General features: G+C 39.2%; 1 protein-coding gene and 1 pseudogene across 9 annotated transcripts in view; one reads left to right on the top strand and one right to left on the bottom strand.

The window, feature by feature from the left end:
- The window catches only part of DYM (dymeclin), a 400993-nt gene that overhangs the window by 64250 nt on the left and 314591 nt on the right, over positions 1 to 22152 (top strand). For all 8 annotated transcript variants that reach the window (XM_050767681.1, XM_050767686.1, XM_050767684.1 and 5 more), the window contains exons 4-5: positions 10987 to 11080; positions 12038 to 12171. In XM_050767681.1, the coding sequence (XP_050623638.1) occupies positions 10987 to 11080; positions 12038 to 12171 (228 nt within the window). The remainder of the gene's footprint in view (positions 1 to 10986; positions 11081 to 12037; positions 12172 to 22152) is intronic.
- On the bottom strand, positions 8440 to 8953 carry LOC126941326 (ATP synthase subunit g, mitochondrial-like; annotated as a pseudogene). The gene has a single exon (XR_007721246.1). The product of XR_007721246.1 is annotated as an ATP synthase subunit g, mitochondrial-like (transcript).

Below are 22152 nucleotides of genomic sequence, written 5' to 3' on the forward strand. Positions count from 1 at the left end.
TGTTGCTGAGGCTAGTCTTAGGCTCCTGGCTGCAAGCCATCCTCCTCCTACCTTGGACCCCCAAAGTGTTGGGATATTACAGGCATCAGCCTCTGTGCCTGGGCCCAAATATTTTTGTTTTTAAAAACAAACTATGTTGATAACGAAAAAGGTGTTATTGCAGTAGTTGCCTTGCCTTACAACCATAGCTTAGGGAATTTTTTGCTTAATAGAGCTGGCTTTCAAAAGCCATGTTGCAATTCAGTGCTGAAAATTAAGCAGTTTGATGTAACAATATTAGTGTAGTTACTGTGATAATGACTTTTAAGGTGACTTTGGGTTTTTATAAAAATTAAAAAATTAAAAGATGAAAAAACAGAAAAATATAACAAAATAAGGAAAGCAATGAGAAAACAAATAAAGAAAAAAATGACATTAAGAAAACCGAAAGTAGCTGGGAGTGGTGGCTCATGCCTATAATACTGGTAACTTAGGAGGCTGAGGCAGGAGGGTTGCTTGAGGTCAGAGTTCAAGGCCAGCTTGGGCAACATAATAAGATTCCATCTCTACACGCAAAAAAATTGATAAAACTTAGCCAGGCATGGTGGCACGTGCCTGTAGTCTCAGCTGCTTGGGAGACTGAGGCAGGAGGATTGATTGAGCCCAGGAATTGGAGGCTGCAGGGAACTGTGGTGGTGCCACTGTACTCCAGTCTGGACAATAGAGCAAGGCTCCAAATCTAGGGGCAAAAAAAAGCAAGTAATATTTACTTATTATATATAATGTGGAAAGCATACTAAAATGTAAACAAGGTAGTAATTGCTCATAATTTGAAAACCCTGACATGGCATTGTTGATATTTTTGTATTTTTTCTTCTACTTATGCAATGGATATAAATTTATATATATATCATCCACCATACAGACACACACACACTCACACACACACACACATATTTTAATCTGTGTTTTTCATTTGACATTGTATCAGGAATGTGTTCATGTTTTAAAATACTTTTGGGAACAGCAAAAAACGATATACATTTATTGCTGCAAATTCCAGTAAATATGATGGTTTGGCTAAAATAAAAATAATCTCATATTAAGCAGTACGTATGTAATCACTGCAAATCTTTAGTGACAGTTTCATATAAATGGTATTATTTATATTTTGTTTACACTCAGCAGCATGTCAGGAACCTCTTCACATCAATAAGTATAAGTGCATATCAACTTTAAGGGCTTTGTGAGTATGCTTAGTTTCCTTTTTGAAAAAAAAAATTTTAAAGTGCTCGTCTACTGTCAACAATTTTCCTTCTCTTTTTTTTTTTGGTCTGAAAATGTTCTATTTTTTTCTTCGCTTTTGAAGCATATGTTTTGCTGGATATAGAATTTTAGATAGACATTAATTTATTTTCCGTAATTTAAAGGTGTCATTTCGTTATTTTTTAGCTTTTCTTGTTTTTGTTGTGAAGAAAGCCGTCAACCTTATTGTTGCTTCTTTGAAAATAATGGAATTTTTAACTTCTGGCTGCTTTTAAGTTTTTCTTTTTATCTTTTGATTTTCAGTAGCCTTAGAGTGAGGTGCTGAGGAGAAGTTTTCTTTGTTTTTTTGTTGCCTGAGGTTTGTAGAGATTCTTAAATCTGTGGGTTGGTGTCTTTTATCAGTATTGGAAAATTCTTTGCCATTATCTGTTTATATATAAAATTTTTGTTCTCTTCTGTCTCTCCTCTCCTCCTGGTACACTTGTTATACTTGTGTTCAATGCTTTTGTTTCCATTGTGTTCCATATACTTGTTAGGACTTTTTTTCTTTTGTAGTTTACATTGTTTTTCTCTCTGACCTTCAATGAGATATTTTCTGTTAATTCATCTTTAGCTTCTAGTCTTTTCCTTTTTTTTTTTTTTAATTTTTATTTTGAGACAGTGTCTCACTCTGTTTCCCAGGCTAGAGTGCAGTGGCACTATCACTGCTCACTGCAACCTCGGCTTCCTGGGCTCAAGAGATCCTTCCACTTCAGCCTCCTGAGTAGCTGGGACTACAGGCATATGTCACTATGCCTGGATAATTTTTAAGTTTTCTGTAGAGGTGGGATCTTGCCATGTTGTCTTGAGCTTCTAGGCTCAAGTGATCCTCCCATCTAGGCCCCCACAAAGTGCTGAGATTATAAGTCTGAGCTACTGTCCCTGGTACTCATCTTTTCTTCTGGTATGTCCCATTTGCTGTTAAAACTATCTACTGAGATTTTTAAAACAAGCTTTTAATTTTAGAATAGCTGTAGACTTATGGAAACATTTCAAAGCTAGTATAGAGCGTTCCTGTATACTCTTCACCTATTTCCCCTATTTTAACATCTTACTTTAGTATGGTACATTTGTTTCAACTAAGGAATCACCATTGGTACAGATATACCCCAGAGATATTGTGGGTCAGTTCCAGACCACTGAGATAAAGCCAGTATTGCAATAAAGTGAGTTGCATGAATTTTTTGGTTTCCCCGTGCTTATAAATGTTATGTTTACATTATACCATGGTCTATCAAATGTGCAATAACATGTGTTAAATGTACGTATCTTAATCTTATAACTGTATCACAAAAAAATGCTAACACATCATCTGAGCCTTTAATGAGTCATAATCTTCTTGCTCGTGACAACGTGACATCCAAGATCACTGATTCAACCAGGTGCGGTGGCTCACTCCTGTAATCCCAGCACTTTGGGAGGCTGAGGTGGGCATATCACCTGAAGTCAGGAGTTCAAGACCAGCCTGGCCAACATGGTGAAACCCCATCTCTACAAAAATACAAAAATTGACTGGGCATGATGGCAGGTGCCTGCAATCTCAGCTACTCAGGAGGCTGAGGCAGGAGAATCGCTTGAACCCGGAAGGCAGAGGTTGCAGTGAGCCGAGATCGCAGCATTGCACTCCAGCCTGGGTGACAGAGTGAGACTCTGACACACACACACAAGAAGATCACTGATTAGAGATCACTATACAGATATAACAATAAAATGCTTGAAATATTGCAAGAATTGGCTGGGCATGGTGGCCTGTAATCCTGGCACTTTGGGAGGCCAAGGCGGGAGGATTGCTTGAGTCCAGGAATTTGAGACCAGTCTGGGCAACATAGCAAGACCCTGTCTCTACAAAATACTAAAAGAAAATTAGCCAGACATGATGACTCCTGAGTAGCTACTCAGGAGGCTGAGATGGGAAGATCTCTTGAGCCTGGGAGGTTGAGGCTGCAGTGAGCTGTGATCACACTACTGCATTCAGCCCCATAGGTGACAGAGTAAGACCCGTTTCAAAAAAAAAAAAAGAAAAAAGTAAGTAAATAAATATGAAGACATTTTGCAAGAACTATCAAAATGTGATGCAGAGACATGAAGTGAGCATGTGTTGTTGGAAAAATGGCGCTGATAGACTTGCTCACTGCAAGGTTGCCACAAACCTTCAATTTGTAAAAAAATGCAGTATATTTGAAGCACAATAAAGCAAAGCATGATAAAATGAGGTTATGTTAATTCTATTAACTAAACTGCACACTTCAGTCTTTCACTTGCTTTCTCCTAATGTGCCTTCACTGTTCCAGGATCCCACCTAGGATGCCACATGACATCTAATCGTCATGTATTTCTCTGGTCTGCAACAGTCTCTCAAATTTTCCACATTTTTGATGCCTTTTGATGATTTTGGGGAGTATTAGTAGGGTATTTTCCAAAATGTTCCTCAATTTGAGTTGTCTGATGACTTTCTCATACTTAAACTGGGGTTATAGGTTTGTGGAAGGAAGACCATGGAGATGAAGTGCTGTTCTGAACACACTGTATCAAGGGGACATGCTGTTAATATGACTTATCACTGATGGTGTTGACATTGATCACTTGGCTGAGGTACTATTTATCAAGTTTCTTCAGTGTAAAGTTGTTTCTTTCTCTCCTGATTCCTTCATTTTCAAAGGGTAGTTTTTCTAGATATAGAATTCTTGGTTAACATTTTTTTTCTCTTTCAGCACTTTGAACATATTATTCTACTGTCTTCTGGTCTCTATTTTTTCAGATAAGTCTGACATTAATTGTATTGTTGTTCCCCTGAAAATGTTGAGAGATTTTTTCCTGCTGCTTGTAACATGTTCTCTTTGCTTTTTAAAGGAGTTTTTTGGCCAGGCGTGGTGGCTCACACGTGTAATTCCAGCTCTTTGGGAGGCCACAGCAGGAAGATTGCTTGAGGCCAGGAGTTAGATGCCAGTCTGGGCAACATAGCAAGACCCTGTCTCTACAAAAATAAAAATAAAAATAAAAATAAAAATTAGCCTGGCATGGTGGCTTGCATCTCTTAGATGTGTAGATTAATGGTTTTCATCAGTTTTGGGAAATATGTTGCCTTTTTTTGTTTTTTTGTTTTTTCTTTTTTAAGGAATAGGGTCTCATCCTCTTATCCAGGCTGGTCTTGAACTCCTGGCCCCAAGCATGCATCCCACCTCAGCCTCCCCAAAGCACTGGCCATTATTTTTGTTAGGCTTTTTATGCTTAGCTTTATTACCTTTTTCCTGAATGTACACATGAGGTTTTCTTGATCAGATTTCTTTTCTTTTTTTTGAGTCAAGAGTTTTGCTCTTGTTGCCCAGGCTAGAGTGCAGTGGTGTGATCTCCACTCACTACAACCTCCACCTCCTGGGTTCAAACGATTCTCCTCCCTCAGCCTTCCAAGTAGCTGGGATTACAGGCATGCACCACCACACCCAGCTAATTTTGTATTTTTAGTAGAGATGAAGTTTCACCATGTCAGTCAGGCTGGTCTTGAACTCCTGACCTCAGGTGATCCACCCGTCTTGGCCTTCAAAGTGCTGGGATTACAGGCTTGAGCCACCACGCCCAGCCCAGATTTCATATTAAATACTTCACAGTAAATAAGACGTCCACTGGTCCTTCTTTGTCCTAGTTCTTACCCACTAGGATAATGCTGTGAGAGCCAGGTCAGTTGTTTCGCATGATAGTCAGACTCCTTGTAGGTGAGGGATGAGGAAAAACATTTGCCAGCTTATAAAGGGTAAAGAAGCAGCTGTACCGTCCTCTCCTGAAAGAGTCTGCTCTTTACTCTAGTCCTTTGGCATATAAATACAATTTTTTCAGGAGCCAGGTATCCTCACTTCTTGTTTTGGCATTTTAACCTAGGGATATCTCCAAGTTCTGTGGCCTCATTTGTCCTTTTTTTCTTTTTTTTTTCTTTTTGTTCATGAGACTTTTTCCTTTAACTCTTGGTGATAAATATTTCTCATTATGCTTTTTCTCTGTATGGTTTTTCCTATAATTTGATGAGGTGTTTTGATTGGTGTATTAAGATCCTTTTCAGTTCAGAAGTTTGTTTTTCTTTTTTCTTTTTTTCATTATGGCTCTGATTTTGTGTTTTAGTTTCTTCTCCTTACCTCTTGATCACCCGTAATGTTCAGGTTGGATCTCTGTTCTTTACTTTCTGTATCTTTTTGTCTCTGTTCTTTTCTCATATTTCCTCCTTTGTATGATTGATTTCAATGTTTTATACACTGCCAGTTCTCCTCTTTTACTATTGTAGTGTATGTTTTAGCTGTTATTGCATTTTTAGCTTGTTTCTTAATCATTTCTAGTCTTTTGTAGATAGGCTGCTCTTTTTGTTGTTGTTGTTGTTGTTGTTGAGATGGAGTCTCGCTCTGTTGCCCAGGCTGGAGTGCAGTGGCATGATCTTGGCTCACTGCAACCCTCGCCCCCTGGGTTCAAGCCATTCTCCACCTCAGCCTCCCAAGTAATTGGGATTACAAGCATGCGCCACCATGCCTGGCTAATTTTTGTATTTTTAGTAGAGATGGGGTTTTACCATATTGGCCAGGCTAGTCTTGAACTTCTGACCTCAAGTGATCTTCCTGCCTCGACCTCCCAAAGTGCTAGGATTACGGGTGTGGCTCACTGCCCCCAGCCGTTTTTTTTTTTTTTTTGAGACATGGTCTTGCTCTGTCGCTCATGCTGGAGTGCAGTGGTGTGATCATGGCTTACTGTAGCTTCAACCTCCTGGGCTCAAAGCAGTCCTCCTGCCTGGCCTCCTGGGTAGCTGGGACCATAGGCATGCACAACCACACCTGGCTAATTTTTGTATTTTGTGTAGAGATGGGTTTTTGTGATGTTGCCTAGGCTGGTCTTGAACTTCTGCCCACAAGCATTCCTCTCACCTTGGCCTCTCCAAGTGCTGGGATGCAGGTGTGTGCTGCTGTGCCTGGCTTGCTCTCTTTTCATTACATGTGTTTCCCCCAATGGATTTCTGTTCTTTTTTAAAAAATAGATGGTTAATTTTCCTATTGTCCGTTGTTGATTGCTATGTATTAAAATTCTTTTGGCAATTTTGATTTAGCTTTTCTTCTGAGGTTTCACTGTAACTCATTTCTTATCCTCTGGTTGCTGTTGTTGTTATTTTCTCGTTTTCATTAAACTAACATATTTATGGAGCACCTACTATATTACAGGAATTATCCCATAAGCTTGGGCTGTGACTGCAAAAAACACTGACCCAGGTCTCTGACCTCATGGATCTATTTATTTCATTGAGGAGCCAGATAATAAGTATATCTAGTTTATATAATGGTGGCTGTTGAGAAAAATAAAGCAGAGTAAGGGGATGGGATATAACCCATGAAGGTGCCTTGTTTGCTCCCAGAGAAGCTGCGTTTATTTCCTCTGTTGCTTGTGTAGATCCTATAGATGCTTGTTGAATCTGCTGTTATTTTAGTTTGAGAGCAAATTGATATATTTCCCAACCTAATTTATAGAGCCCGAGAAGGTTTTATTTGTCCAAGTCTTCTTAGTTTAAATGGGACCTTCATTACCCTCACTTCTTGGCTTTGAGGTATGAGGGAATTCTGAAGTTCCCAGGTTGATCATCTGCATCAGTGTCTTTCTACCTCTCCCTCCACCATATGCTGCTGTGTTGTCCAAGCCGAATATGTATCTCTAAATAAGGATTCTTAAAAAAAAAGTACCACGATCTTATGAAAAAAACAACTTTTAATATCACAAAATATTCGGTGTTCAAATTTGTAATTGTCTCATTTTGTTTGAACTGGGGGCCAAATAAGTTCACACATTATTTTTGGTTATGTCTTTATATTTCTTTTCATAGCAAGTTTCCCTTTTCATCTGTCTTTTTCTTCTTTTCCCTCTCTCAGTGTATTTATTGAAGAAACTGAGTGGTGGAGTTTCCCACAATGTAGATTTTGTTCATTGTATCCCTGTGTGGGGTCATCTTGTCCTCTCTCCTCTGTATTTTCTCTACATTGGTTGTTGGATTTTAGAGCTCATGAGTCTTTCAGTGAGATCTTAGAAAAGTTTGTTTCAGGGGCTAGAAGCAAATTTAATCTCTCATCTCAAACAGAAATCCTGTCTACAATACCCTTATCTGAATGTTACCCAAACTTTGCTTGAATTCTTGTAGAGATGGGGGCATTCCCTTCTTTACACGAGCATCACTAGTTAACAGACTGCTACAAGTTCAAGCTCTAGCATCAGGTAAGTTAGCTCTTTATCAAGCACTGTTGTTATCTTAATTTTACAGATGAGGAAACTGAGGCAGGGGCCAGTTTGGTAAGTTGCCAAGTGTTCTACAGCTGGTCAGTGGTGGAACTGAGATTTGAACTTTGTCAGATTCTGTAATCTAGTCCCATTACACTTTTCTGCTTTCCGGTTGGACCTCCTGTGTTGTTACTCTGGTTCCCGAAGCTCATTCAGCTTCAACATAGCATTTTATTTGCACCAATTAACTGTGATCATGTAAAATTTCTTTTCTTCTACCATTGAGATATTTTGGAATCTTGAATCTACCATGGAGTATTGTTTAAAATCATTGAGTGTATTTAATTTTATTAACTTACTACCCTAATCTTCATCTTATCCAAAAGAGTATCATGGAAACTTTTTAACTGTCTTGGTAGGTAAGCTCCACGAAGACAGGGAGTTCTCTTTACAAATATTTCCTTAGTATCTGAAACAGTGTGGGCACATATGAGTAGCTCAATAAATACATGCTGATTGAATGAATGAATGAAGAAGGTACACAGCGCTTTAATTATATCAATCCAGTAGTCTGGTTACTCTTTCCAAAAACACAATGTTTTATTTTTTTAAATAGCTAATCATTTATACATTCAACAATTACAAGGCCATTCAGTAATAAAGGGGGCTGTTGAATGAACAAAGATTTCAAAGTTGGGATTCTGAGTGATGGTTGTAGTCATGTTACCCTCAGCTTAGTTTGTTTCAGCATTTTGTTTGGATTTACAATAGCTAGATAAAGTCCCAGAGAGATGCACTTGCAAACCTTAACTGGTTTTTTGTTTGTTTGTTTGTTTTTTCTTAAAAAGTTTATCCTGAGGTCTCTGGGTATTTTTTCATTAACACTAAAACTTGAAAGAGGAATAGGACATTTTTGTTTCAAAGTGAAACTCTTAACATTATCTACTATCTTATCACATATCTATTCTTTTTTTTTTTTTTGACAAATCTTATTTTATTCAGATAGCAGTCTGATCACACATGGTCCAACAATACTCAAATAATAAATCAAATATAACCAGATGTTAAAGATTGGTCTTCAAACATCATAGCCAATGATGCCACGCTTGCCTATGATCTCTCCAACATAAAACCACATCAACACCTCAGTGGCCACCAAACCATTCAGCACAGCTTCCTTAACTGTGAGCTGTTTGAAGCTACTAGTCTGAGCACTATTGACTATTTTTTTCAGGCTCTGAATAGCTCTAGGGATCTCAGCAGGGGTGGGAGGAACCAGCTCAACCTTGGCGTAGTACCAAAATGTGGCCAATCAAGGCTTCGAGTAAGTCACAGCAGCATTCACCAGAGCCGGGGTCTTCTCAACAAGGTTACGGACAAATTGGGCCATGGTTCTGGAATGCAAAGTCCGTCGCCCGGAATGGCCGGCTGAATGTCACCCCCACATATCTATTCTTGATTGTGAAGGCTGGACAAAAACTGCTGATTGACAACAAATGTTGCACCTTGCTACTCACAGTGGTATTCTTCAGCTAGCAGCAGCAGCAGTGGATGTCACCTGAGAGTGATAGAGATGCAGAATCTCAGTGCACATTTCACATGTGGAGTCCATTTGCATTTTAGTAAGAATGCCTTGTGATTTAAATACACATTAAACTTTGAGAAGTACTGTCAACTTCAGTTAGGAGTATGGTGGACCTGAGCTTCTGAACTTCCACCAAGCTCTCAGATAATGCTGTTGTGGCCAGTCCATGAGCCACACTTGGAATAGCAAAGTGCTTGTCATTTTATCACAGTTAGAAAGTTAGGCAATTACTTGGATTGACTCTCAAGTCATGACATATGCAGCAGGGAGTGAGCCTGGCAGTTATTAAGCGCAATGCAGGTATGCTGTAATGCTGTACTTACTCCCATGTATAATATTTTAAAATATATGTGTATGGGCCTGAATTTTAAAAAATATTCTGGAGAACTTCATTTTTTCAAATCTTGACACATTTCAATAAGTTCCAATATGCCAGCCTGGGCAACATAGGGCCATCCCATCTCTACAAAAAATACAATTAGCTGAGCATGGTGGTGCATGCCTGTAGCACTAACTACGTGGGAGGCTGAGGCAGAAGGATCACTTGAACCCAGGAGCTCAAGGTTGCAGAGAGCTATGATTGTACCACTGCTGTCCGGCCTGGGTGGTAGATCAAGACCCTGTTTCTACATTTGAAAAAAAGAAGTTCAAATATATGCAAAATTCCCAGATCTTCGTAAGAATGAAGTTTCCTGGCTCCCCAAGCCAGTGTGTTTGAGTGTTTGCATTTCCAGTTTTCAAACTAGTTAAAAATACACTTCAGAAGAGAAACAATTATCCAGGACTCTGGAATCTCACATTTTGAAAACCACTGGTCAAGGAAGAAGACTGTGTTTGCTACTAACATATTGTTGACTTTAAGCCCAGAGCTTAGCCTTTCTGAGCCTGTCTCTTCATCAGTCAAATGAAAGGTTCTTCAAAATAATCTCTCCCTTCTGATGAATTCTTAGCTTCCATGCTTCTGTGACTTGCTATGCAGCCTAGTAGAGCTTTATAGTTTCATTAAGTCCAATTTCTTGATTATAGAGGTTGCTTCACCTAGCAGTTTAAAGTCAAAGATTTGAGCCAGTTGATAAGGATGTTTCCTTGAGCAAGTAGCAACCTCCAGGTGAGGATCTGTGAAATGGAAGCAATACTAGTGCTTTTCCTGGAGGGTTGGTGTGAAGATTAAATGAGTTAATGCATGTAAAGCACCTACTCTATGTTGTTCATCATATGTTAGCTGTTGTTTCTTTTGCAGATGAGAAAACTGAGGTTGGAGAAGTAAGTGATTTGTCTGAGGTTCAGTATTCAGTTAATTATAGACCTGGATCTAGAAACTAAATCTGATTACTGATACAGTTGCTGAAGTGCCCATCATTTAAAGTTAAAAACAAATTCTTTAAAGTTTTGGCTGGTCAAATAGCTCCCCCTCTAGCCACACTGCTTTGTTGATATATTTTCTTAATTTTTCATTCAAATGATTTGTGATCTGGATGGTGTTTTAGATTTAATAAACTTTTATAGTTTATTATATTCTATATACTGGGGACATATGATCAATTTTTGAGTTTTTAAAAATCTTTTCTAGAGAAAGATTTAGTGTGTAACTTGACTATGTCTGTTAACTATTATTTTTTCCTTTATGATTTTGCATTCTGAGATAAGATGGCTACTTGTACTGTTTCTATCATTTTCATTTTGCACATCAGTTTTTGATGTTCAGAATTAAGACCAAGAGCAGCAGTTTCTCTCATTGCTTATTTCTGTAATTAGGTGTGAAATTAACAGTAAGGTTGGTCACTGAGCAATTTCAATATGGCATTTGGTTTTATAAGTGTTATGATAAGCTCACTTTGATTTTAGTTCTTAAATTTAACTTTTTAAAACCTTTTCTTCTCTTGCAGTTGAAAACAATCCTCGAACAGGAAATCTTGGTGCACTGATTAAGGTCTTCCTTTCTAGAACCAAAGAACTAAAACTCTCAGCAGAATGTCAGAAGTAAGCTGGCTAATTAAACCATGTTTGCTTTATATTTAACAATGTGAATTTTAGTTTTCATTTATTGGTGGAAATGGACTGTGGTCTTTTGAAAATCTCTGTGAAGGAATTATTCTTATTATTAAGGAAAAAAGGTAAAAGAGGTATTAGGTTAGTGTCTTAAGTCACTGGGGTGAGATTATAGATTTTGGAATTTGATTTCAGGTTTTTAGACAATCTTTATATGCTTTAAGAAGATGAATAATGATGTAATTATCATTAAGAAGGTAATCCCCCCCATTATCACTGCTGCTGCTATCTAGTTTAAATGATGACTTAGTCTGAGTTTTATTTCATTCTACATCTATTGCCGTTATTTCCGTCATATTCTTTACATCAATGAAAGGTTAACTTTTTATGCACTGAAGCATTTTTCAAAACCATGTTTGGGTGTCAGTCGCTGAAAAGATTAAAAGATTTTGCATTGTCTTGCTTATAAACAAATTACATTGAATCCAATAAAGTTTTTCTTGGGAGTTCATGGTCATTAATACAAATAAAAAGTATTTTACTGTGCTGCAGGCAGTGCCTCATTGAAAATTTTGGTTACATATTTGCATATATTCTTTTTATGTTACCACAATCTTTAAAATTTTTTTTGTAGCCTTCTTCTCTTTTAATTGCCTGTATGTGGTATACCTGTTAAGAACAAAGAATAGTCGTTCCTACAGTCATCAGTAAAGATTTTTATTAAGTAGATTCACTATGTAAAATATGTGGAATGAACTATGAAGTAAAACATAATATCGCTGGTACAATGTAATAAATCATGAGTCATTAAAATATATGGACATTGTCCTAATATTACCAATTAGGATGGACAAAATGGTTGACAGATCAGGAAGAAATAATGGACTAGAAATAAACCGTGATGCTAATGTTTAAATATTGATTCTTGTATGATTTTGGTCTTTCTAGCCACATCTTCATTTGGCAGACACACAATGCTTTGTTTATTATTTGCTGTTTGCTGAAAGTGTTCATCTGTCAGATGTCGGAAGAGGAATTACAACTTCATTTTACTTATGAAGAAAAATCTCCTGGCAATTACAGTAAGTATTGTTTTTGAAGATGTTCTGGATACAGCATGTGTAACATTATAAGGATAAAATTTCAGGAATAAAAGTTTAATTTTGAAAATTCCAGTTATCCTTATAATTTTCATTTTAAAATGAACTTATACTGTCATTTTTTCTTTTTCTGTATTAATTTAAATGAGTCAAGACTCAGAATTTTTTTTTCCTTTTAAGTAAGAAAGCTGATGGGGTTGAAACTTTCATCTATTTTGACTTTCATGCATGTGGATGAAGAAGAAAGTAACATAAAAATAAAACTCACACAAGTATTTACTTCTTTCAGAAAACAGAGGTGTCAGTTTTAAATATTATTGCCAAGTCAATGTATTATTAAGGGAGCCAACTAGTCGGATTTTATGTTAAAGGTTACTTTCATAGAGTGCAGCAATAGCTTCTGGGTCTGAGTGTCTTTGAGACTACAACACTTTATCAGAAGTAACATTTTCAAGGACAGTTTTATGATGCCAAAATGTGTCATCTTTTTCTGAAGATATAGGGAAAGGTTACGCTTCACACTATCTTTCCTTTCTGAGGGCAAGGCAGTGTTGCCCCGTAGTTTTCTGAGTTCTGTTTTCAAAATAGATCTCTACCCTCATCAGGCTGACAGCATCACCTGTGTGATTCAAGGTCATGTGTTACCATCTCTTGTGGGGACAGGTATTGGGAGAGAACTTTGTGATGTGTATACTTTTCATGGAGGTCTGTGTGCTATGTGGATTTCGTGTATATACATAATCACACTTAACTTTCAAAAACAAGGAGTAATTTTTCACTGTGGTTTCAACTGTGGTTGCTAAATACCTGTTTTTAAATGTCAAAGTCAAATATTGACAAAGGGAAACAAACGTATAAAAGAGTTACTATTCATCTAGGTCAACATCACAATGTACTGATTTTTCAGTATATCCATGTCTATGGGGAATATTTCTTAAATTCTGTTGTAGAATTTTTATTTTTATTTTTATTTTTTTTGAGATGGAATCTCGCTCGGTTGCCCAGGCTGGAATGCAGTGGTACGATCTTGGCTCACTGCAACCTCTGTTCCTGAGTTCAAGCAATTTTCCTGTCTCAGCCTCCTGAGTAGCTGGGACTACAGGCACATTCCACCATGCCCAGCTAATTTTTGTATTTTTAGTAGAGATGGGGTCTCACCATATTGTCCAGGCTGGTCTTGAACTCCTGACCTCCAGTGATCCACCCCCCTTGGCCTTCCAAAGTGCTGGGATTACAGGCATGAGCCACCGTGCCCGGCATAGAATTTTTAAAAACAATATTATGGGGAAGTAGAAAAGATTCTGTGAAAAGTTAACCTTTTGTGCATTCAAGCATTTCTTAAAACTATTTTTAGATGGCAAAAATCTTATGGAAATTCTGGTTATATCATTTAAATATATTAAGGTATTATGTTACATTTTGAGCAAATGAAATGACATGATACAAGAAAACAATAGTTTACAATACTTTCAACTCAAGTAGCAGAGTGACCATGTGTATTTATCTCTTCTCCCTCTGAAACCCCATTACCTGATGGTAGAGAAATTTTCTACACATACTATTGAGCAACTTAGGACAGTCATTTCATCCTTCTTTAGGCTTCTTATGGCCTCTTTTGAGATCAGGAAACGGTTTTGGAGAAATAGAATATGAATTTCTGTTTTACTGCAATCTTTTCCTCAGTGTATTTCCAAATTAGAGAAGGACATTCTTCTTGACTCACACTTGGAAAATACGATTTTACCATCTTCTAACATTTTAACATTTTTTCTGTGACTTGATAGCCATTTGGCAGGTTCATGTCCAAGGAGGCTATTGCCTTTCATTTCTGTAAGGTCCAAATCTCACTAAGTTCTGCAGGTTTTGAGGAAACTGAAAGGTGGCAAACATCACAGGGCAGGAAACCACTGCCTCATAGCAATGCTGTGTACAGGGCATGCAGAACATTCAGCAGGCAAGAGCTCTTCATTTTCTTTGGTTAGAAGTTTGTAGACTGAATGGAATTTGCTGCAGTTTACAGATGCCCTGTCCCCAAATATGCAGATAGATGAGCAAACTCTAGTTTGTGCTTGAACAAGATATCAGCAATCTTTTGTTTTCTGTTTATGTGGAAACATTTTTTTTCCCTCTACTGATACTGGACAAATACAGGTTGAGTGTATTTAAATTCAAATTTCATCCTTGAGAGTGTGCTGAATTTAAAATATCACAATTAAGTTTGTTTCGTAAGTGTTCTAAAGTTTCTTTCCAACAGATGACATTGTTGGCTGGTTGCAGGGAAGCAAAATCATATGTTCCACTTTTCTTTGAAAGTTATTGTATTAGGGTTCTCTAGAGGGACAGAACTAATAGCATAGATGTATATATGAAGGGGAGTTTATTAAGGAGTATTGACTCACATGATCACAAGGTGAAGTCCCATAATAGGCCCTGTGCAAGCTGAGGAGCAAGGAAGCCAGTCTGAGTCCCAAAACCTCAAAAGTAGGGCTGTCAGTGTAGCCTTCCGTCTGTGACTGAAGGCCCAAGAGTCCCTGGCAAACCACTGGTGTAAGTCCAAGCATCCAAAAACTGAAGAACCTGGAGTCCAGTGTTTGAGGGCAAGAAGCGTTCAGCATGGGCGAAAGATGAAGGCCAGTAGACCCAGCAAGTCTGCTCCTTCCACCTTCTTCTGCCTGCTTTATTCTATTCGTGCTGGCAACTGATTAGATGGTGCCCACCCAGACTGAGCGGGGGTCTGCCTTCCCCAGCCTACTGACTCAAATGTTAATCTCCTTTGGCAACACCCTCACAGACACACCCAGGAACAGTACTTTGCATCCTTCAATCCGATCAAGTAGACACTCGATATTAACCATCACAGTATCACAATTACTGTTCTACATTTCATAGCTAAAATGTGGATAACTTTATTATTCTTGAATAAAGCAAGCATATCAATTTTAGCAGTTTTATTTGCTGTCATCTTTTATTTTCTCTTCTGTCCCAGAAGACCATTTCATGGAAAGTCATTTATTGTTTTGCCCAGTTTTGAGTTAGTATGAATTACTACCTCATTAACTTTGGGGGATGGGGGGAAGGGGATAGGTACTGAAATTATCTTTGATGCTGTTAAAAAAATGTTAAATTTCAGATACTATACCATATTAATTTATTAAGTAAAGAATACGTTTCTATAAAGGGTGAATAAAATGGCAATGAATATGTTTGTGTGTGTGTGTGTATATATATATACACACACACACATATATATATGTATTTTTTTTTCTTTTAAAGTCCAAGGCAGGTGTAGTGTGTGTGTGTGTGTGTGTGTGTGTGTGTCTTTTCCCCTTTCCCATTTTGTAACTGTGAGAGCCCCATGTGTTTAGGGGCTGCCCCATGAGTATTTCCCTTGGATAAAAATGTTTACCTTGTCTTCTCAGGGGAAACAACTCTCCAGTTTCATTGTAGATCAGACATTCCTTTCTTGGATTCTGTGCTTTCTACTCTGAAGTAATTCCTGCTGAACTTTTGAGATTCTGCTCTAAAAAAGATAGGCAGCCATTTTTTTTTTGTTTGTTTGTTTTTGTTTTTTGGAGACAGAGTTTCGCTCTTGTTGCTCCGGCTAGGGTGCAATGGAACGATCTCGGCTCACTGCAACCTCTGCCTTCTGGATTCAGGTGATTTTCCTACCTCAACCTCCCAAGTATCTGGGATTAGAGGCATATACCACCATACCCGGTTGCTTTTGTATTTTTAGTAGAGACAGGGTTTCACCATATTGGCCAGGCTGGTCTTGAACTCCTGACCTCACGTGATCTGCCCACCTCGGCCTCTCACAGTGCTGGGATTACAGGTGTGCTCCACTGCGCCTGGCCTGGGCAGCCAAATTTTATTGAAGCTACCTTTCATTAAGCTACCTTGGAAAAGGGAGCTGAGGCACAGGAAGCAAACTGAACTGTCGTAATATTTTTAGAGATTGAGCATTTGTCATTTTACCGAAGTTTATTTCAATAATAAAAGTCCCTTTGACTCCACATTTGATTAGTGGTACTGGAAAAACAAGTATTTTCCTTCTTCCCCCTAAACTTTCACAGGCAAAATACATTTTCTGTCTCTTTCTCAGTCACTAAGTAGGAAAGGAACATAAGTCAAAACTTTCTAAGTTGTTTCTGAATATAGCTAGATTTTTTGCTGGTCTTGATCTTCTTTTGGGATTGATCATTATGTTCTCTGACTACCATATAACTGTATGTTATAGTATAGACTTAATCAAGGATTTGAGAAAGTTAACTAAGTTGGTGTGTGAGAGATTCTGCAGGATTTTGGTATTTTGAATGTTATATACTTTGTTTTTTTCTAGGAGGGAATGTTTGCAAGAATTATATAGAATTGAATTAATTTAATGTAACTATCCCCAACACTCCATCATCTTTCACAGTTATCGTTTATCATTCAGCAGTGATTTTCAGAGCTTGTGCTTCATATATTGAGTTTGGGTTTCAAGAGAGGAATATGTTTAATTTACTATGTTGATAATTAGCCTTCTATATTTGTTAAATATATACTGATGTCTACAGTTAGAGCTTTTAATTAGACTTGTGTCTTGGTGTGTTAGTTTTGTTAATGCTGGCCTTCATGATTGTGATGCCAGCAGTACCAAAAACATAGTTCTGCTTGGCAAGTTGCAAACCTTCCCACGAAGTGCTAGCAGCAAGAATGGAGTGAATGTTTATCCTCACAGGGCCCAAGAGCATAGCCCACTCAATACCTGCAATTCCAGCACTTAGTTTTGTATTATGTACTACAAAATATGCATATTTTATTCTTTATTTAACATGACATTGTCAGAGGCATGGGAACCAGAACAACTCCATCTTGAATAGGAGCTAGGTAAAATTAAGCTGAAACCTACCGGGCTGTATTCCCAGACAGCTAAGACATTCTAAGTCACAGAATGAGATAGGAGGTTGGCACAAAATACCAGTCATAAAGACTTTGCTGATAGAACAGGTTGCAGTGAAGGAGATGGCCAAAACCCACCAAAACCAAAATGGCCATGAGAGTGACCTCTGGTGGTCCTCACTGCTACACTCCCACCAGCACCATGAAAGTTTACAAATGCCATGGCAACGGCAAGAAGTTACCCTATATGGTCTAAAAAGGGGAGGCATGAATCATCTACCCCTTGTTTAGCATATCAAGAAATAACCATAAAAATGGGCAACCGGCAGCCCTCGGGACTGCTCTGTCTCTGGAGTCGCCGTTCTTTTTTTCCTATACTTTCTTAATAAACTTGCTTTCACTTTGCCCTGCGAACTCGCCCTGAATTCTTTCATGCGTGAGATCGAAGAACCCTCTCTTGGGGTCTGGATTGGAACCCCTTTCCTGTAACATATTTATCCTGTTACAATATCATTTTTATTTTAATATAAAATTATTTTTCATTATATACCATTAAGTGAATTGATGCACTTTAGAGATATGCTGTATTTATTTTGGGGCCAAAATCTCAGAGTATCCCTGCACCCCCCACCTTTGTCCAAGCTTGGGACGCAAGATTTTTTGTTGTGCATCCTAGGTATTCTAATGTAAGGATAGTGGGAAAAAGACACTTTTTCAACCATAGGCCACATTATCAAGATAGTTATCTCACTGAAAGAGCCATCTCTGTGGTAATCTGTCAGTGATTCTGTCCATATACTGACAGAGCTTTTCTTTCTTTCTTTTTTTAATTTGAACCTGACATTGTGAATATATGCTTTCTTTATACAGAGTTGACAGTTCAGGATTTTATACTTTTTTTTTTTTTGAGACAGAGTCTTGCTCTGTCACCCAGGCTGGAGTGCAGTGGCGCAATCTCGGCTCACTGCAGCCTCCACTTCCCGGGTTCAAGCAATTCTCCTGTCTCAGCCTCCTGAGTAGCTGGGATTACAGGTGCCCGCCACCAGGCCCGGCTAATTTTTGTATTTTTTTTTTTTAGTAGAGACGGAATTTCGCCATATTGGCCAGGCTGCTCATGAACTCCCGACTTAAGGTGATCCGCCCGCCTCGGCCTCCCAAAGTGCCGGGATTACAGGCGTGCGCCACCTCACCTGGCCCTATACATGCTCTTTAGTGTTGTTGTTTGTGTTTATAATTGAGCCTACTCTTGGTCCACCAGCTTAAGTCCAGTGAATATCTTTTAAGACTAAAGACTTTCTGTTTTTGGCATATGTAATTATTTTTACCTTAGTCTTCCATGTTGTTAGTTTGAGATTTCTACTTTAGCCCTTTTTATATTTTCTGCCAATTTCTTTTTACAGTTGATAAAAGAGCAATAAAATTAAATGATTACACAGATACTGTTGAAAGGGGGAAAAATGGAGCATGACCACGCAGTAGCTGAAGACATCCATTTATCAGCTGATATATGATATCTGATTTAGGTATATGAAAGACTGTTTGGGGTCAATAATATACAGTGGTACAGGTTGTTTGAAGGTCGAATTTACAAAAGTGGAGGGCCATCTGCAAACAATTGAGCGAAGTCAACCGAGGCATCTTAGGTATGTTGGCTTATTCCACACACAGCATTTTTTTCTTTATTCCAATCCATTGTAATACTGCTGTGATCACATGGATATTGCTGGCATTTTCAGTGAAGCAGTCTTTATGAGTGTAATGTGTCAGTAAGCTCTTAGTTTGTAATCTAAATTTGTGAGGATTTTGTATTTGAACATTTTCCCATAGGCTACATATGATGTGGTAGCAGATTGTTAGAGAGAATTTGTATTATTGTATGAGGATAGCTCTTTCCATTAGTCCATGCCTTTTGAGAATCAGTCAAAGGGGACAAAGCCAGCCCTAGGCAAAACTATGAAGTAATACAAAATTGTTTCCATTTTCCTTTGGCCTTCAATGTGAGTTTTTCTTTCCTCTTGCCAAGGTAATACTGATATTTATTTTACATTTTGTGTCTTATAAATCCAATATTTTAAGTCCTTAAGGGCCTAAATCTGTTGTTTGTTTTTGGAAACACTTCTCATGGCTTGTTTCCTTATGTATTTGATGACATTGATTGTTTTTTTTTTTTTTGAGACAGAGTTTCTGTCACTCATGCTGGAGTGCAGTGGCATAGTCACAGCTCCCTGAAGCCTCAGCCTCCTGAATAGCTAGGGCTACAGGCACATACCATCAAGCCTGGCTAATCTTTAAAGATTATTTTTGGTAGAGATGGGGTGTCACTATGTTGCCCGGGCTGGTCTCGAATTCCTGGCCTCAAGCAATCCTCCTGCCTTGGCCTTCCAAAGCGCTGGGATTATAGGCATGAGCCACCGCACCCAGCTGTGTTTGATCTTATTTGAGGCTCCAAATAAGGGAGAGATTTGCATTTGCTTCTAAAGGGATCCAGGGGCTGTAACATCTGATGCCATGTTAGCTTCCTGCATCGATTCTTGACTTAATATGGAGTCTCAGGTTCAGGCCCCATTCCTTGCCACTGACTCAGGCTTAGTCTCCCCGTAGTGGGCTCCATTCTAACTGGCATTCGTCTTCTGGGTTACGTACCTTAGAGTTTGCTTACTGCTCAGTGTTTTACTCTGGATTAAAGTCCATTTATTTGCTTGTAGGTTCTTTTGGTTATAGGGTTGGAGTCCTTAGAAATTTGCTTTACATTCTGGAAGCCCATCAATGCACTAAAAAGTGTTATTTTAGCCAAGAACTAGATGTTTTCTATAGGAGGGCTCATTGGAGTAACTACTCCACCATGCTGCAGTGATAGTGTCTTTTTCTTTTTCTTTCTTTTTTTCTTTGGAGACAGAGTCTCGCTCTGTTGCCCAGGCTGGAGTGCAGTGGCATGATTTTGGCTCGATGCAGCCTCCACCTCCTGGGTTCAAGTGATTCTCCTGCCTTATCCTCCTGAGTAGCTGGGAATCACAGGCGCATGCCACCATGTCCCGCTGATTTTTATATTTCTAGTAGAGACAGGGTTTCACCATGTTGGCCAGGCTGGTCCCAAACCCTGACCTCAAGAGATCCACCTGCCTTGGCCTTCCAAAGTGCTGGGATTACAGGTGTGAGCCACTGCACCTGGCTATAGTTTCTTTACAAATATATTTTTTTTAAATGAGGGAAGAAGACTTTGGAGATTTAGAGGCTGAAGATAAAAGCAACTAAGTGGGGGTGGTGGGAAATAAAGCTGAAAGGAAGGTCCAGGGGAGTAGGAGGTGCTAGGATGAAGAGCCCAGAGAGGGAGTTAGTCCTGGTTTTTTTTTTTTTTTCTGAGATGGAGTTTCGCTCTTGTTGCCTAGGCTGGAGTGCAGTGGCGTGACCTCAGCTCATTGCAACCTCCGCCTCCCAGGTTCAAGCGATTCTCCTGCCTCAGCCCCCCAAGTAGCTGGGATTACAGGTGTGGGCCACCATGCCCAGCTGATTTATGTGTTTTTAGTAGAGACAGGGTTTCACCATGCTGGCCAGGCTGGTCTTGAACTCCTGACCTCAAGTGGTCCGCCCCCCTCGGCCTCCCAAAGTGCTGGGATTATAGGCATGAGCCACTGCGCCCAGCATTAGTCCTGTTTTCAAAGAGATTACCACCTGTGGTGCAGTGGGCAGCTCTGCAAGCACTGAGGGGAGGGAGGCAGCAGATCAGCTGCCCAGACCTGGGGCGAGTGAGGTGCGTAGGCCCAAGACACTGCATAACCCATGAGTACAGCTTTGTGGAGAGTAGGAAAGAGACAGGACTCGACAAGGCCAAGCAAAAGCCTGGCTTTAATAGCACTTCCATGGCATCAAACAGTTCAATATAAATTTATTTTTAAAAAATTATTTTGTGGGACTTGCTCTCAAGCATAGTGGATTAAACATGCGTGTTTGCTTTCTCCTGGAACTCCAATAAAATATCAGCAAAGGGACTTTCAAAAAGTCGTGAATTTATTAGATTGAGGAAGAGAGGGGAACACAATGTTAATAACATTTTGAAAGTTGGAAAATGGAGTAATGATGAGCTTCACTGATCTGTGAAAGCTGAAAGCTAAATGGCTTCAGGGTTGGAGAACTCCAGAAAAAAAGCCAGTTCTTACTCCAGAACCCTGGAAAGGCTTAGGAATTAAAAGTGCCAGGTGTCTCTGAAGGCATTCCGGCTTGGTAGGAAGAAGCAGTTCTGTCCAAGGTTCTGTCCCTTGCCATACAGTCAGGAGGCCACCCCCCTTTCCAATTTAATACTACAGATCTGTTATCCGTAGAGGCTGAACTCAGAGAGCCTCCTGAGTGAACTCTCAGGCACTGAGGAAGGAGGGTGGCCTACTGAGACCAGGGCTCAGTAGAAAGGCTACATATGGAAGAGTAAGGTGTCTTGACTTCGCTGCCAGAATGCTGGCACCAGGATTTTACCCACCCTATTCCCTTTCCTGCCAGATTAGTGATACTCTTATAGAGAAAATGAACCAAAACGGGGAAATGGCTTACATTTCAGTGCCCCCATTGAAGCAGCCCAAAGCCCTCCAGTGGGAACCGCTGTTTGGCAGGCTCTGCCTGTGCACACCACGCTTCCAGTCAGCAGTGGCCTCACGCTGGTGGGTCAGTGGAGAGCCAAGGATTCCAAACAGTGAAGGCAACGGCTGACTTGTGAGAGATCAAAACAAAACAAAAAAAAGATACAAGATAGGAAATTTGTGGAAGTATATTTAAAATTTGTTAATTACCCCCTCTCTAACACAAGCAGTTTCCTTTCCATTCTCCCCAGGCTTAAAACATTTTTGAAACTCTTTCTTTGGAATCACCCTAAAAACCTGTGGCATATTTGTTTTGCCAAACTCGATGGCAGTGAGTCCTGTGAAGCTAGCTTTGTTTTTCCAGATGGCTCAGGTGCTTTGGCTGCCACGGCAGCAGGTTCCCTGCTCTCCTTTCTCTGCTGGAACTGGGTTCTAGAGACCAGGGCAGGCGGTAGCTCAGGAGGTAAACCCAAATTTGTATAGTATAAATTTGCTTTGTTTGTTTAAATAGCAAATT

The sequence above is a fragment of the Macaca thibetana genome, chromosome 18, assembly GCF_024542745.1.
Source record: "Macaca thibetana thibetana isolate TM-01 chromosome 18, ASM2454274v1, whole genome shotgun sequence".
NCBI classification, from domain to species: domain Eukaryota; kingdom Metazoa; phylum Chordata; class Mammalia; order Primates; family Cercopithecidae; genus Macaca; species Macaca thibetana.